This window comes from Physella acuta, unplaced genomic scaffold (assembly GCF_028476545.2).
Source record: "Physella acuta isolate Inbredline_101_S28 unplaced genomic scaffold, ASM2847654v3 ptg000985l, whole genome shotgun sequence".
Taxonomy (NCBI): domain Eukaryota; kingdom Metazoa; phylum Mollusca; class Gastropoda; family Physidae; genus Physella; species Physella acuta.
Genome location: NW_026732502.1, coordinates 1 through 17,340, shown reverse-complemented (window position 1 = coordinate 17,340; position 17,340 = coordinate 1). Strand labels below are relative to the sequence as shown.

The window sequence follows — 17,340 nt, the reverse complement described above, 5'->3', positions numbered from 1 at the left end:
ACAAAAACTAAAATGGCAGCCTCCATGAACATAAAATCATAAATATTAAATAAACACACGAAAAATGAAAGTCAAGGCTAGATAATCTCATGAAAACCTTAATCTCCCAGAAGCAAGTAGATCTATTTGAAATATTGGTAATCTATCGTTTTAGGTACGTAAAATCGGCCGCGACTAGTAATGTGAAAAACAGGTGACTCCTTACATTTTAATAATTATTTCACATTTTGAGGAGGATTAATGTTTTGAAAAATACAAAAATGTTTCCTTGTTTCATTTATGTACCTGTTTTTAAACATTTGAATTAAAACTTTTCAGTAATAAATGAACACCAGCGATGTTTCCAACAGATGCAACCACGCTCATTTACTATAGCAGCCATCTTGTTAAAGTTTTATTTTTATAGACATATAGCGCGAGATTCAGGCGGAAGTCACTCTATTTTACAAATGGCTGCTGTTTATATAGCAAATCTTGCTTGCAGACACAGCTGTTTAAAGTTAATTTCTGGCCTATATTGATATATTTAGCCATTGATTTAGGTTTATTATTCATTTATCTATAATATTTGACACAAACATATCACAATATACTTCTATTACAGCCTTGACAATGAGGTAACGTTTTCGTACATTAATAGCCGCGGGCGATTTTACGTACCCAAAACGATAGATTACCGAAATATTTAATTATAGATCTAGCTAGATCTAGACTCTAGATTATTAATTATTACGAAGTGTCTACTCGGAATAAGATTTTTCGGCAAAAGATAGTTCTGCGCATGCGCAGTGACCTATGGCTAGGGTTAGGGCTAGAATTAGGGGTAGGATTAGGGTTAGGGATAGGATTAGGGATAGGGTTAAGGATAGGATTAGGGTTGGTATTAGGGTTCTGCGGTTGTAAACACACGCATGCGCAGTACCATCGAAAACATCGCCGCTAAGTCCTAGTTTCTCTCCATTGCGCATGCGTATCGCATGCGTATCTTATTTCGACTAGAATCGGCCTAATTATTATGTAAAGACCGGCTTCTTTAAAATTAAATTTAAAACATTCAACTCTCCAGCCAGTGGAGTGGAGTGACACTGTTACTGTAGTCACCCCCTAGTGTGTAGTGGAAGTAGTGGAGTGATACTACAAAATTCTACAATAAACATTAATTTAATCGTTAAATTTTAATGTACAATCAATAACTAGTTCAACAACAAAGGCAAATGGGTGATTTCATTCATCTCCACTTTTTAACTGGCTACGCACCAGAGTTCCTCAGTGATCAACCAAATAAATAATTAAATAATAAATATTGGGTCACATGGTTGGTAAAACGGTAATCTATCATTTTAGGTACGTAAAATCGCCTGCGACGAGTAACGTGAAAAACAGGTGACTCGTTAAATTTTAATCATTATTTCACATTTTGATGAGGATTTATGAATTAAAACTTTTCAGTAGGCGTAATAAATGTCAATAAATGAAGACTGGCGATGTTTTCATCAGATGCAACCGTGCTCATTTACTATAGTAGCCATCTTGTTTAAGTTTTATTTTGTTAAACTTATAGCAGGAGATTCAGGGGAAGCCACTCTATTTTACAAATGGCTGTCGTTTATATAGCAAATCTTGCTCGTAAAGCACTGCTGTTTAAAGTTAATTTCTGGCCTATATTGGTATATTTAGCCATTGATTTTGGTTTATTATTCAGTTATCTATAATATTTGACACAAATATATCACAATATATTTCTATTAAAGTCTTGACAATGAGGTAACTTTTTCGTACATTACTAGCCGCGACCAATTTTAAGTACCTAAAGCGATAGATTACAGGTAAAACTCCATTTTAGCCTATTTTATTCCCCACTTCACATTCACCTCCAGTTGAGCGTATTTATTATAAATACAACCAAAACACTCAAAAATGTTAGGAAATATTGGGCTTATTTCTTTATGAAGTTTAGTTGTAGTTTTTGATAATTTACTTTTGTCAAAACTTCAGAAAAATCGTTCGTTTGTCAGTTAAGATATTCATTGCAATGGGTAAAGAAAGTACGAAATTCACAATAGCAAGGCGATTAAGTTTGTATTGTTACAAGTATCTCCCACGCATTATACTATAAATTAAATTGATCAACTTTTATGAACTCACAATGAACCCAAAACTGAGGCAAACACAATTTCAAATAGCTATTGCCCAAGCTATGACGTATGCTGATAATTAAAGTCAATATGAACTCACAGCGAACCCTTGACCGTGTAGGGATTTTTCTCCAGCTGATGATCACTTGCTATTTGATTGGAACTAAAGCTCATGGTTGATAAATTCGAACAAAGTCTCAAGTTCAAACCCACTGGCAGATAAATCTCAATTCCCTTCAACACAAATAATTAAGAACGAAGAAGAAAGAGAAGAAGAAAGAAGATTGGAACTGTTCTAATGCTGTTTTGCTTTTTTACCTTTTCTAATTAAAACTCACATTCATAAAAAAAAATAAGTAGATCTAGCTTAATCCTAGTGTTTTCATAATGTTTTTGTGTGTTTTGGTTGCAAGTATAATAAAATAAACCGGAGGTGAGCATGAAGCGGCGAATAAAATACGCTAAAATAGAGTTTTACCCACATGGTTTTTTAAAAATATAAATTAATTCATTGTGATTTGAGCTCTGATCTTAATAAAAAACAGCTCACAATATTTTATTTCTTTTTTCATTTCATAGACTGATAAACTGGTAATCTATCATTTTAGGTAGGCCTACGTAAAATGTTCTGAGGCTAGTATTACTAATGTGAAAAAAGGGTGACTCATTAAATTTTGGTAATTATTTCACATTTTTAGGAGGATCTGTGTTTTGAAAGTTACAAAAATATTTCATGTACCTTTTTTAAACAATTTTATTAAAACTTTTCAGTATTAAATATTTCATTTAAATTTTTTTTGTTGAAATAAATTTAGAAATTCAAGAGAAACCACTCTAATTTACATATGGCCGCTGTTTATCTAGCAAATCTTGCTGTCAAACACTGCAGTTTTAAGTTAATTTCTGGGCTATATTGATAATAGAAGGCTTAAGGAGTTATGTAGTATTTCTTTCTTACTGGTTATTGAAAAATTCTTTTGCTCAATTGCTCATATCTAAAAAAAAAATCTCGTAATTTAGGACTCTTGTATGTGGAGGTACCACTGTCTTTGATAGAGATTCTACTACTAGTAGTAAATAAAATTAAACTTCATACTTTGTTGCTGGTGTTAGTATTCAAAATGTTAATATTATTTAAATGCGCAAATTTTTTTTTTTTTTTTTAAACAATATTAAAAATTATCTTTAGAAATTTGTTTAAAATATGACAAAAGAAGAACCAAATTATTTTATGTTTTAACATTACATATGTAGTTTTTATAAAAAGAAAAATATCATATCCCATTTTCAGAAAACATGGCATTTACTCAGCGACTACCTCCCCTTCCCACAATTCAAGAAATTATTCGAATTTATGGACTAAGAGCTAAAAAGAATCTGTCTCAAAATTTTCTTCTTGATCTTAATTTAACAAGAAAAATGGTCAAATCGGCTGGGAATTTGAATGGTGCTTTTGTCATTGAAGTAGGCCCTGGTCCAGGGGGCATTACTCGTTCACTTATCAATACCAATGCTTCAAAAATTGTAGCAGTTGAAAAAGATAGAAGGTTTATGCCAAGTCTTCAGGTAGGTTGATGTCATTGTTTACAAATATATTTATACCTTTTAATTTAGATGAAAAGAGCTTGATATGTATTAACATATATCTATATATATATCATCATCATTCCTTTGTGGCCCCTGGGAGCAAATGGCTGCAACCACACATCTCCATCGGACTCGGTTTTGGGCTGCTCCCTTTATCTGTGCCCATGTGAGCCCAGCTGTTTTCGCCTCTTCTTCAACTGTTCTTCTCCATGTCTTCCTTGGCTGACCCACCCTCCTTTTTCCCTGGGGATTCCAATCCAAAGCGTGTTTTGCGATGTTTTCTTTTTCTTTTCTTAATATGTGTCCAATCCGCGCTTTGGCCGACTTCGGGCTTTGACCGTAACATATATATATGACCGTAACATATATATATATATGTGTGTGTAATATATATATATATATATATATATATATATATATATATATATATATATATATATATCCTCTTTAGATCTAGTAATCCATTCATGTTTCTTGACCTCAGCTTATGAGTTCACTCTGCTCCGATGGGTACCTAACTCATGTTTGGGCAAGTAAAGGCGGCTGGACATAGTGCTGACCACACTATCCCTTCATATGCAGAGGTCACAGAAACAAGTGAACTCTACTTCTCACTTGCCCTATAGACCATCAGGTTTGAAAGGGAACTTTAGACCCTACTCCTCTACTAGTGATAAGACAATGTGATGCAAGTAATGCACGACATGAGGTGTTTCCTTTTATGTTTCTAGCTATACTGATGAAGGAAGGGCGGAAGGAGCGACACTACCAGCCAGCTTATATTATAGATAATATAATTAATAACATTTTAAAGATACTATTCAATATTATTTGCTTGTTTATAATGAGGTGGTTTAATTCTAATTATTGACATTTAAAATTATACTTTTTTTAGGTATTATCTGCAGCAAGCAAAGGAAGGCTGGACGTTATTCTCGGTGATATAATGGACACAGATTTGATAAGTTTAATACCCCCTGAACTACACGCTGAATGGCACAGTTCACCACCTAAGGTTCATATCATTGGCAATTTACCATTCAGCATCGCAACTCCACTGATCATCCAGTGGTTGAGGAACATTTCAGAAAAGTCAGCAGCATGGCGCTTAGGCAGAGTCCCCTTAACTCTAACATTTCAAAAAGAAGTTAGTATTAATTGCACTTTTTTTTTAAATACTGATAATTAAGAATAAATTAATGTTATATTGAAATACTTTAATTTGTAATTTAATAGGTTGCGGAGAGAATAGTTGCTCCTCCCAAATCAGAACACAGGTGTCGTCTTTCAGTAATGTGCCAATATTTGTGTGATGTTAAACTACAGTTCATAATACCAGGTTAGTTATTTTTCTTTTGAGTTTTTTTTTTAAATTTACTGATAAAAAGCATACAGGATTTTATACTTTACTGGTACATATTAATTATATTTAAGTACTCTACAGTTTTCAATAGTTGTAAAGACTTTTCAAAACTAGTTATAGCTAGAATTGCTTTATTAATCATCACTTTACAGTTAAACCTGACAATGATGCTCCTGTAAAATTTCTTGTTACAATACTGCAACACAGTTACACTACCAGTAATTGTATGAGAACCATGTTCTATAACCAGGGATTTTTATTCAGGAAAAGCCTTTGTTCCACCCCCTGAGGTTGATGTAGGAATTGTAACATGCATACCCAAAGTGGAGCCATTAATTCAGCAACCATTTAAGTTGGTGGAAAAAGTTAACCGCCATCTCTTCCACTTACCCAATAAATATTTTACAAAGACTTTGAGGTGGGTATTTTGATTTTTTATTGTAGTTGTAGTTTTCTTCCCACTGTTTAATTTTTGTCTCCCATATTAGTTTATTATATTTATATTTTTCCCCATTCATGCCCAAGACACATGGGATATATGAAGTAGAGTTCATCTGTTTCAGAGACTTTGGTATATGAAGGGATAGTGTGGTCAGCACCATGCCCAGCATTCATCTGTTTCAGAGACTTTGGTATATGAAGGAACAGTGTGTGGTCAGCACCATGCCCAGCCGTCTTTGTTTTCCCTAACATAAGTTAGTACCCATCAGAAGTTGGTGGACACAGGCACATTCTACTGACTTGAACTCAGGTTCCAACCCGAGACTTGCAGGTTAGCGGTCTAGCTTTCTGCCTCTAGGTCCCGCTGTCCCATCCCATACTAGTTTGGTTGTCATAAAAGAAGTTTTATTAGAATGTCACACAAAATGTACTTTGCACTTATATCCTGAATTTTTTCAAGGTTCTATTGTATCAAAATCTACTTTTGTACCTGTATAATTTGTACGTAAATCAGTTAATATTTTAATTTTTTTTTTAATGTAATGCACACCCTTAGAACAAAGTTAATTTTTTTAAATTACAGCACACTGTTCCCATTGGTTAGAGAAGACCTGTGTTACAATATACTAGAGACAACAGGTCTTGATCCCAAGCTTAGAGCATTTGAAATGACTATGGAAGATATAAGGAAAGTGTGTGATGCCTATGCAGGAATCATTGAGAAAGAGCCGCAGTTGTTTGAGTATGATTTCAGAAGTAAAGTCGATTCTAAAGAGAGGAGGTACGAGGGTAATTTAATACTGGCGCTAGAGGAAAAGCTGATGCAGAAAAGGGAGGATAACTCTGAAGACTCAGGCGTTGAAAGTTCTAAGATTGGTTAATGGATATAAATGGTATGGGTAGGATTGGTAATTGGTGATTTGTGAGCAGTTTCTTCCAGGCATCTCTTTGCCCCACACACACCCCCCCCCCCCCCCGAACGAAATGAAATTGATATAATGTGTCCGCCCCCCCCCCCCCCCCCATAGAAAGTCTACCGCCCCCCCCGAAAATTTCAAGTGCCCCCCTCCCCCCCGGAGAAAAAAGTCTGGAAGAAACACTGTTTGTGAGTGTATAAATTAAATAAAACAAGTTAATAGTAACTTGTAAGGTGGCCTTTGTATTTGTAGGCCTGGTTGATGCTGGTTGTTGTATGTGTAAGACTGGATGATGGTGACTTGTATGTGAAGGAGGTTGATATTTATGTATTGTGAGTAAATTAATAGTGTGAGTTTATATGGTAGATGTATTTGTAAATATTGAATTAGAACATGTTTCTACTATAGAAAGAAACCATCTTGATCAAATTATTTTAATTAAATTGCAAATGTGTATAATTTTAATTTAAATAATTGATGTTGGTATCTTGGTAATAAAATTCTAAACTTTAAAATATCGTTTGTAAGATGTTTAGTTTCATTGTCTTTTAGAGGCTAGCTGTGTATAGATTGGGAGCATTGTTTCCTGGCACCAAAGTATTGACCATAGCTATCACTCAGAGACTAGATATATAGATGTATACAGCATGGAAGACTGATGAGCTTACATTTTCACTTACTATAAGTGACAATCCAAATGTAGTTTGCCATTCAAAACTAGATGAGCATCATTGTTTAATTATTAGAATCTGAATAAATTATTTTTTACCTTAACAAATTTTAAAATTACAACACTGGTTTAGACCAACTTGGTTAGTCATGTTTTTAAGAACAGCTCTACAATCTACATTATTTTAGAGCTTTAGTGCAACCCTGATAACAGCTGAGCAGTGGGAGTTGTCTCCCCTCACCTAAGGCATGAGTTACGTAAGCTTTAAACCACTGTTGTGGTAATAAAAGTAAAGTTTCCCTTGCAAACCTGACGGTCTATGGGGCAAGTGAAGTAGAGTTCACTTGTTTCTGTGACCTCGGCATATGAAGAGATCGTGTGGTCAGCACCATACCCAGCCGCTTTTACTTTAGGTACCCATCAGAGTTGGGTGGACTCAGGGACGCTCTACTGACTTGAACCCGGATTCGAACTCGAGACTTAAGGGTTAGCAGTCTAGCTCTCTACCGTAATGCTGTGAACAAAAGTAAAAAAATAAATCATATATGGATGGCAGTTATCGAAGAATGGAATGAGATGCCCGTTGGAGAACTACTCAGTACTCAGAGTAGCAGCAGACTGTGAAGTTTGGCAGATGATTATGAGAATATCAACTGCGGTGCACCAAACGACCCCAGGGTTTAAGGGACTATTGATTGATTGGAATTGAAATTTTATTTCATTACAAATACTAGTAAAGATCATGAAGTAGTATAAAATACTTCATGATCTTTACTAGCATTACATAAAGCAACATTAAATATGCTAATGGAACTGAAGTTATAGAGAAAAATAAATCCATTAAGATCCAATTAAAACATCAACAGATCTCTCGTATGCCGTGTCAAGTCATCTTTAATTATTTCATGATTTTTAACTCAATGTAAAAATTGGTATCACCAAATATTAATCTTTATCACAATTACTTTAAGTGTTTCTTTGAGGCATCTCTTGGGCTCACAGACTCTCTCACCCCCCCCCCCACCCCTGGCAAATTTAGTCCTCCCCCCAGAGGCGTAGCGGGGGGGGGGGTGCGGACCGCACCGGGTGACACCATTTAGGGGAGTGACACCAAGGCAAAAAATAGGAAAATATATAGAGAAAAACTTGAGAGGGGGGGGGGGTGCAAATCGAAAGTTTGAGGGGGGGGTGCAAATCGAAAATTCGAAACTTTGTCCCCGGGAAGGGTCGCTACGCCTCTGGAGGGGTGACACCATTAAGTGCCGCACCGGGTGACACCCGACCTCGCTACGCCACAGCCTCCCCCTATACATTTTTAAAAACAATTTCGATGATACCCCTTTTCCATGTATCAACTGTAGGCTACTCTCTAAAAGTAGAACCTCAAACTGTAGTACCGACCTTTAAATTCTCTTTGTACCCTCTAACTACACCCTCTAATTGTGCTCTCTAAATACATCATTTAACATTATCTTCGTTCTTAACTTTTAGTGTTGGAAGGGATCGAGCCTTATCTGCCAGAGGGTTTGAACTCGATACTTTTCGAATTTGTCAACCATGAGCTTTTGCCGACTCGACCACGCCTCCATCACAATTAAGTATACGCAGAATTTCTTCCAGACTTTTTTTTCCGAGGGGCACTTGAGATTTTCGGTGGGGGTGGGGGGGGGGGCGGTCAACGATTTTCGGAGGGGGGGGGGGACGACGACGGACACTAGTAAAAGTGTATGTTTACTATGTAAATTGCATCTCGTTCGGGGGGGGGGGGGGTGCGGTAGACTTTCTTCGGGGGGGGGGGGGGGGGGAGGGCGAGTCCCGTCCCCCCGAAGAGATGCCTGGAAGAAACTCTGAGTATACGACGTGTCAACCGGTTACGACTCCGATTTCAGCCTGCTTTTCTTTTTGGATTTGCTTCCAAACCAAGAACAACCTACTACAAGGCAGCAGTTGTTTGTTTTTGGAGTTGTCTCTCCTAGAAGAATAGCTGTCTCCAGCTAACGAGCCTCATCTGCCCGAGGGTTCGAACTTTTCGGTTTAGCAACAATGAGCTTTACCGACTCGACCATGCCGACCCCTACTTTACCTTCTAAATTTACTATAATATCTAACAGTACGATCTAACTGTACCCTCTAACTGTACTCTTTGAACAATATACGCTTTAATTTACACCCTGTCTTCAATCTTTTATCTGACTCGAACTGTACCAACCACCTGTATGAATCCTCCAACTGTACCCTTTACATTAAAAGCACCCTCTAACTGTTCCAAGCAGAGGCGTGGGGGGGGCGGGGGTGCGGACCGCACCGGGTGACACCATTTAGGGGGGTGACACCAAGGCAAAAAATAGTAAAATATAGAGAGAACATTTTTGAGGGGGTGGTGCAAATCGAAAGTTTGAGGGTGGAGGGGGGGGGGAGTGCAAATCGAAAATTGACAGTTTGTCCCCGGGAAGGGTCGCTACGCCTCTGGGGTGGGGGGGGGGGGTAACACCATTAAGTGCCGCACCGGGTGCCACCCGACCTCGCTACGCCACTGGTTCCAAGTACAGACAGACAGACGGACCGCCAGATATGGACGGACGGACAAACACGTGACACATTTCCGTTTCACGTAACACATCTCACGTGACTCAACGAGACGTTCCAGGATATACCAGGATAAGTATTTAGTCTCTGAAATTGTTGAGCGTCAAATTCTATGCGGAAAGATTTTAAAACAAAACAACAACAGGTTATATTGATCTGTGAGTGAATCCACACCGTGGTGATGGGGGGAGTTAAAGGGGGGGGGGGGACACACGACCGGGTACACGTCACCCACCGAGTGGCAGGGAGATGCCGTGCGACCGGTGAGCGCGTGCGTGAGCGACCGTTTTTTTTTTCTTCTTCTATGACGCGGCTCCGCTACAGCAGACGTGTGTGGCACCACAGTGGAAGCGACGCCTCACAGCAGACGACCAGGTCGTACACTGTTGCTAGGTGGTGTTGGACGGTTAGCCGAGTTGTACTTTCATTTTGTTCACGTGTTCTTGTACCATCGAAGGTTTTTTGTTGTGTTTGTGGGCGTGGTGCGAACAGTGAGATATACGTCACCATGGTGAATTAAAGCTCTTCATACAGGAAGGTAAGATAAAAATAGATATGTAACCTGGGTTAGCGAGGCCTTCCGAAAGATGAATCCTCATTTCTGGGAAACGCAGGGGAAACTACTCTGCCTTAAAACTTATTTTGCTGTAGGATCATGTACATTTAAAAAGTTTTTTTTTTTTTACTTCAGCTGTCAATTTTAGCGTTTATATCAGTTGCCTAGCTAAGACATGAAGATATATATGATCCTCTGTTCAACATTAATAAACATTTCATTAAAGTCGAATATAACATTTCTTCCAACTGCATCCCCCTCCACCCCCTTTTTTCAATGTTTCTTCCAGACTTTTTTCTCCTGTGGGGGGGGGGGGGGGGGGCACTTGATATTTGGGGGGGGGGCGGTCTACATTTTCCGGGAGGGGGGGTGCGGACACTATTAAAAGTATATGTTTACTATATAAATTCCATCTCGTTCGGGGAAAAGATGCCTGGAAGAAACTCTGCTCTCCATACACACACACACACCCATTCGCAATTTCACATCTATAAACCAAGACTACAAACAATGATTTTTAAATGAATGATAGAAGCCTAGGACAATTTAAAAAAAGAGAGGAGGGATCTTTTACAAATTTTAATTACAATTCAAAAATAATTTTTAAAAAATGTTACTGCTATGTTTGATTTTTAGCGTTCGTGTGATTAAATATTGATTAAAAATGGATTTCACACTTCGTTTAATAAAAACATCATTTTTTTGGCGACTATAGCCTCAGATCAAATACCTGGATAACACATTCTACTCGGTACACGGAGGGAAAAATCGATTGATGAATATTGATCGTGGAAATATTGATTGTTCCCTGCATCACACACACACACACACACACACACAAACAAAACAAAAGCCTCTTTGGTCCGGGAATCTCCGATAGGCTTGGTTAAAAGAGTTTCCCCTGCTATGTCTGTCTGTTTGCTGTAGCTTCTATCTCATATTCTGCTTGGGTTTTCGTCAATCTAATAAAAAATTGAACTCATTAAAAAATGAAACGAAATTTATATAATTTCTGAAAAACAAAAACTGACCAAACCATCTTTTTAAATTATATAAGCTCATACGTAACAATACTTTTCTTTTTAAACCACGTTGTCCAGTCAAGCAAATGTATACAGTAGCGTTTCTATTCTGGGACCATACTCAGATGTCTTTGCTAGCACGGATAAGACACTGATATGCCTAAAGTTACCCAACACAGATCTAAGAAAGATATCCTGGCCCGTGTTTCTTTCAGACTATTTTTCTCTGGGGAAGGGGGAGAGGTCGAGGTGGGGGGGGGGGGGGTTAAAATACATAATTTCCTGTGGGGGGACGACGACACGATAAAGTATATTTTTTTCTATATAAATTCTATTTTGTTTGGGGGGGGGGGGGTGCTGTAGACGTGCTGGGGGGGGGGGGGGGGGGGGGCTAGACAGAAGAGATGCCTGAAAGAAACACTGATCCCGACGTGACCAGTATTTGAACCCAGTACGGCCGAATCAGTGATCGCTTGATGTAAAGCGTCGATTACTTCGCCACGATTTATATAATTTTTATAATCAGATCCAAAAGTACCAAAACAACACTATAACCCAACCCCCATGCATTTGAATGAAAGCAGGAACAATTAGAGACCAATTCCTGTGGCTATGATTGCAACATTAGAATTTATGCAGAAGTTTTATTTATTTTTAATAGTGTTGTTATTATTCATCTCAAATTATTTCACGGTCTATTGTTTTTAAATTTTAAAAAATTCAAACCGACCATAAGCGGTAAAAGCCGCGTATTGTTTCAATATATTTTCCAAATGTTCTATATCAATTCTGAGCCCAGCTATGCCACTTGATGATCAGCCGTGATAAAAAAATAAATAACAATTAACCCTTTAATCGCCGTGGACAAAGCACGCGAAAACAACGCTGTCTGGACATCAGTAGGACCATCACAATAGCAGCCACCCTGCTCTTCCCACCCCTACAGTACACACTCAACGGGACTAATTGTCACTCAGCTGGCAGAGGTCTATTTTTAAACCCTGTTTCCAACCCCCCCCCCCCCCCACCTCCCACTCTTCCCCCCCCCCAGTCTCTCACCCCGCTCTATAAATCGATCCGCCAATATTTATTTTTATGGCCACAAGTCTGACGTGTATCATAAATTATTGTCATCATTCGTTTAATGCAACGTTTTAGCTTGGGAATTATGTGGATATTTAAACATTAATTATTCATGTATAAGATAACTCTTACTTTGAACTGCTTTTCGTTTTTTTTTTTATATTCCAGAGTTATCTACCCAACTAAATTGAAACAACCCATTCATCTTTTCTGTAATTAATAATTCAATTGATATGCCTGGCTCTATGATTGTGTACCATGTTACAGCCATCGGCAATTGTTTTTTTTTTTGTGACTGGGAACCCACTCTATAAGCGATCGATTTTTGTAATTCACTCCCCACCCCCCCACCCCCTCCCACACACACACCATTCATTGCTCTCACGTTGTCTATTTAATGGGGTCTTCTTCTATTTTAACCCTGAAACAATAAATTTTTGGCTTGACGTGGAGATCTGCGTGCTGCAGGAACGTTACCCTGTGGAATCTTCTTTACTGCATAATAAAACATCGGTTCATGATTTTATTTATCGCACTTGGGGGCCACATTAGCGGCCGTTAAAAGTATTGAGGAACATCATGTTAAAGCAAGGTTAAAATATCACAATGAAGTATTTTACTTCTTTGTTTTTAATCTAAAAATAAAGAAGTTAAAGGCTTTAATAAACGGTTGTTCTAATACGCGTTTATTGCGTAGATTTAGAAACATTAAATCTGTGTGCGCGCGTGAATGCACATGTGTGCGGTGTGTGTGTGCGTGTGTGTGAGAGAGAGAATGGGGGGGGGGGGGGTAAATATCGATAAGAGTCACGGTTGCTAGGGGGGGGTTCATTTAATTTTTAAATGAATGGTTGTGTCAATATGCATGTCGCTAGTTATTTTACCACGGCTGTCTATTACAGCAAATTAAGAAATGAATTAATTAAGGCTGAGCCAACTCAGGGAAGTCAATGGCTTAGCCCGGATTCGAATCCGGGGCGGAGTAGCGTGTATGTCCGACCACTCAGAGCGTGCGTTTGTAGTGAGAGAGTGTGTGTATTTCCTGTGTAAGAGGATTTGTATGTGTGTCAGTGGCTTGTGAGTGTGTGTGTGTTTGTGTGTGATTTAAGCGAGTGTAATTGAAGAGTGTGTGTTTATGTGTAAGGGAGTATGTGTTGTGGTAGTTCTTGCGAGGTGAGTGATTGAGAGCGAATGTGTGTTAGTGTGTGCGTATATGTGTATGCGTATGTGTGTTAGAGCCTACTAAGAGAGTCAGTGTAATAATGGGATAGTGTGTGTATGCGTGTGTGTGTATAAGGGTGCGGGTGTTTGATTAGGTGTTGATCGGGAAGTGTGTGTGTGTGTGTGTGTGTGGATGGGGGGGGGAGGGATTGATTGGTTATAAAGGGAAAAAAAAACTCAGCTGTTGATTGTGTGGCTCAGCCAAGACACTGCCATGAACGGCAACGATCTGGCTTTTACAACTCCTTCCTCACTAATTACAAATGGCTGCGGTGGTGGTGGGGAGGGGCGGTGGCGGGGGTTTATTACCACCGTCTGACCAATCAGCTGATTAGATGGACAGCCCAGGCTTGGTCGATCTGGGATGTAATTCTACCCTGCGGTTAGCTTATGTTTGTAATAAATTCCGTTAATCTTTTGTATAAGAAAGATATAACTTACTGTAATTATAAATATGGGGACGTAGTGGTCTGGTGGTAGAGTGCATAACGAAAAAACCCAGTGTTCTTGGGTTCGGATCCCGTGCTCGAGTAAGTAGGACATACCTGAGTCAAACTAATTAACATTCGGTAAAGTCACAGCTAGCAAAGAACGGATCATACTATCCTCTAAAATGCCGCGGTCTTTCAGAAACTGGTGAAATTTAATGCCTACAAACGCCAGGTCAAAAAGCGTAACAAAAATATATACAAAACAAAAAAATATAAACAAAAGGGTCTCGGAAAAATCCAGCTATGAGTACTTGCACTTGATAATAAATGTAAATCGGTATGTAAGCTCGCTTGAAGTCCAAGCCATTGAAGCTGCTCCTCTAAGTTAACTTACCCCCCCCCCCCTCCATACACTTGTATCAACACCTCAAGTATTATTATAAAAAACGTAACAGCTAATGAAAGCTTTTGTAGTGCATTATATATTTTTAAAAAAGATATTTGCCCAGTGTAGCCTATACCAAGGCGTGTTCAGTCACGTGATATCTAATCTCGCAGACGTGACGAGAATACCGCGTCTACGTCATTATCATATGACCGGAAGCACCTCGGTTTACAAGGGCCCGAGACTGACCCGGATGTAAACTAATACCGTGTTGTCAAACGACCAGGTTTCGAGATGTCCAACGCTTGGTTTCTGAGGGTTTTTTTTTTTCCTTTATATTTAGCACAAGCTTTGCGATGGGAATCTCAAAGATGGCGAAAGTATTATTTCCGGTCAAGATCCTTCAAGACTTGTATTCGATTCTTTCGTGTTCAGTTGGTAATATGGGGGTTGGGAAAAAAAATCCATTTGGCTTTTATTTTCAGATCAGTCATCCAGTGGTGTTTTTTAAGTGTCGGAAAGGGGCTCATTTATCGCCCTTGGCGGAAAACGGTGTAATGAATAAAAGATGGCCTAACCAAGGGGGAGGTACTAACAACTTTTTTTTTTAACATTGTGAGAGTTGTCCCCCTTGAGAGAAAAAAAAGGGAGGTTCTCGTAGCCATCTTGTAATAATCGGCAGCTCACCGCGGCTATAACAATGGCCAGCTCAACACATAATTAAACACTACCTTTAATCTTAGGATTATGGTCGATGGCTAGGCTTGTTTCTGTTTGCAAGATGGAAGCAGAGTTTCTTCTAGGCATGTCTTCGGGGAAGAAAGTCTACCTTCCTGAGAAAGTTAAGCGCCCCCCCCCCCCACACACCACAATTTCAAGTGCCCCCACAGAGAAAAAAGTCTGAAAGAAACTGGATGGAAGATTGGGTGGGATGGTGATGGGGACGGAATGCACTTGTGAATAAATAATACGTCAATTCAGAACTAATTTTAAAACGTAGTTTTAATTAGCTCTCTATTTTAAAAAATATAGCTCAAATATCAATTATTCTCCAAGTTTTATTCAACAATTCCCCAACCACCCACCTGTCGTTCTATACAGTAATATAACACTGAAAGACTCCAGTGTATCAAATTTCAGGTAGTATCTCATCAGTGTTCCGTGACATTGGTTGGTACAAGATGTTTGTTGTTGGAAGAAGATTGAAGCTCACGGACTCTCTTGTCTATTGTAAAATAAATTGTGACAACAGCCATTTTCATACAACACACAATTATTATTATTATTTATTCTATGTGAAACAAAATGTGAATCTAACTACCTTCACACATCACATTTTCGAACAATGTTGTTAGTCTTCTCTAAAATAAAATCTGAAACTATCTGTCTTCACGCAAATTATTTTAGAACAATGAACAAACTCTTTATTGTAAAATAAAATGTGAAACTAGTGTCCTTCACACAACACATTTTTTTGTTGTATGATCACCACGTCTGGCTTCTTTCATTCTACCCCAACCACTTGCCAGCTTGCCGTGGGTCGCCGAGGCTCGACGTTTCTCATTTTTAACACGAGATTGGCCAGATTTTTTCCAAGTGAGATTAAGAGTGCAAGGACCTGTTAATTATCTTTAGGGTCATGTGACCAATCAATCTCAATCATTCACGCGTCACCGGGTTCATCGTTTTTGGCATCGCCCGGTGTCAGAGAATGGGGTTTCGGGGTGGGGAAGGGTTGCTCTTGGGGATCTTTCAGGGATGTTTTTTTTGTAGTATTGGTACTGGGGAAGGGTTGCTTGTGGCTGAATTACATGGTTATTGATGACGAGTCGTTTGTAATGGTATTCGTGGATTTTCGGAAGATGGGTATGGATGGTGAGGGGTGGGGGTGGTAGGAGAGGTGTTTGTGGAGTAAAGATGGTTGTTTTGGTAAGTGAGGGAGTGGTTTAACTTGAGGAAGGTGGGGTGGTTTATGGGGAATGGGTGATGTATCGGGAATGGGTGGTGTATGGGGAATGGGTGGTGCATGTGGAATGTGCGATGTATGTAAGCTATAGGGAATGGGTGGAAGGATTGTTTGTAGTTTCTGGATGATGATAGTTTCCTGGTGGGTGTGCGTGGGGGGGGGGGGGTTTGTTGTACATGGTAAAGGTACAAATATATATATTGTTAAAATAAACGAATTCAATTTTAAAAATATGTTTCGCTTAAACATTAAAGTCGCTGATGTAAATTTTCTTCCTACATTTTCTAGCATCGAGATTTTATACAGGCATACATTTAAAGTCTATTCAGCGACAGCAGTTCATTGACCCCAGATTCAGAGCCAACATGTACACCACTACCAATAACCTCAGGATATTTTTACCCAGACAATTTATGTTGACCAACCAGTACACAATTGTTTTCCTTCTTACCATCTGCCTGTGCAATATTTATTATCTGGAGCTGATGGCGACGTGCACTACAGTGTCTGTAGGGTCAGGTTGCTGGTGCTAATGGATGTAGCACCTGTTTATAGCACCTGGTTAAAGCACCTCGCAGTGTTATGTAGTGATGGGTTGGGTGCATTGTTTTACCTGTGGTTTTACAAGGTGCATTGTTTTAATCTGTGGTTTTACAAGGAGCATTGTTTAACCTGTGCTTTTACAAGAAGCATTATTTTAACCTGTGGTTTTACAAGGAGCATTATTTTAACCTGTGGTTTTACAAGGTGCATTGTTTTTACATGTAGCTTTATAAAGGTGCATTGACTTTACCCCTGCTGTTTTACAGTGTGCATTGTTTTTACATGTGAATTTTACAAGGTGCATTTTTAACATCTATTATGTCTTACTATACGAAAAAAATGGTGTAGTATGTAAAGATTTACAATTATTATAAACTTCTACCTACGCGATTTGTTTAGTACTAAAGTAGATTTTTGTATTCAATGGTTGAAAT

The 17,340-nt window shown here is 38.7% G+C and overlaps 1 protein-coding gene across 3 annotated transcripts; it reads left to right on the top strand.

The window, feature by feature from the left end:
* Positions 1 to 29: 29 nt before the first annotated feature.
* On the top strand, positions 30 to 6,476 carry LOC131954244 (dimethyladenosine transferase 1, mitochondrial). Of its 3 annotated transcripts, none has more exons than XM_059317816.1 (6): positions 30 to 112; positions 3,427 to 3,701; positions 4,618 to 4,869; positions 4,959 to 5,061; positions 5,350 to 5,503; positions 6,110 to 6,476. In XM_059317816.1, exons 2-6 carry the CDS (start codon positions 3,432 to 3,434, stop codon positions 6,405 to 6,407), a joined length of 1,077 nt encoding a protein of 358 aa, XP_059173799.1. In that variant the 5' UTR covers positions 30 to 112; positions 3,427 to 3,431; the 3' UTR covers positions 6,408 to 6,476. The 3 variants fall into 3 exon arrangements, with proteins under 3 accessions (XP_059173799.1, XP_059173800.1, XP_059173801.1); XM_059317817.1 differs by having other exon boundaries at positions 34 to 116; XM_059317818.1 differs by lacking the exon at positions 30 to 112 and adding an exon at positions 1,658 to 1,764.
* Positions 6,477 to 17,340: the final 10,864 nt, after the last annotated feature.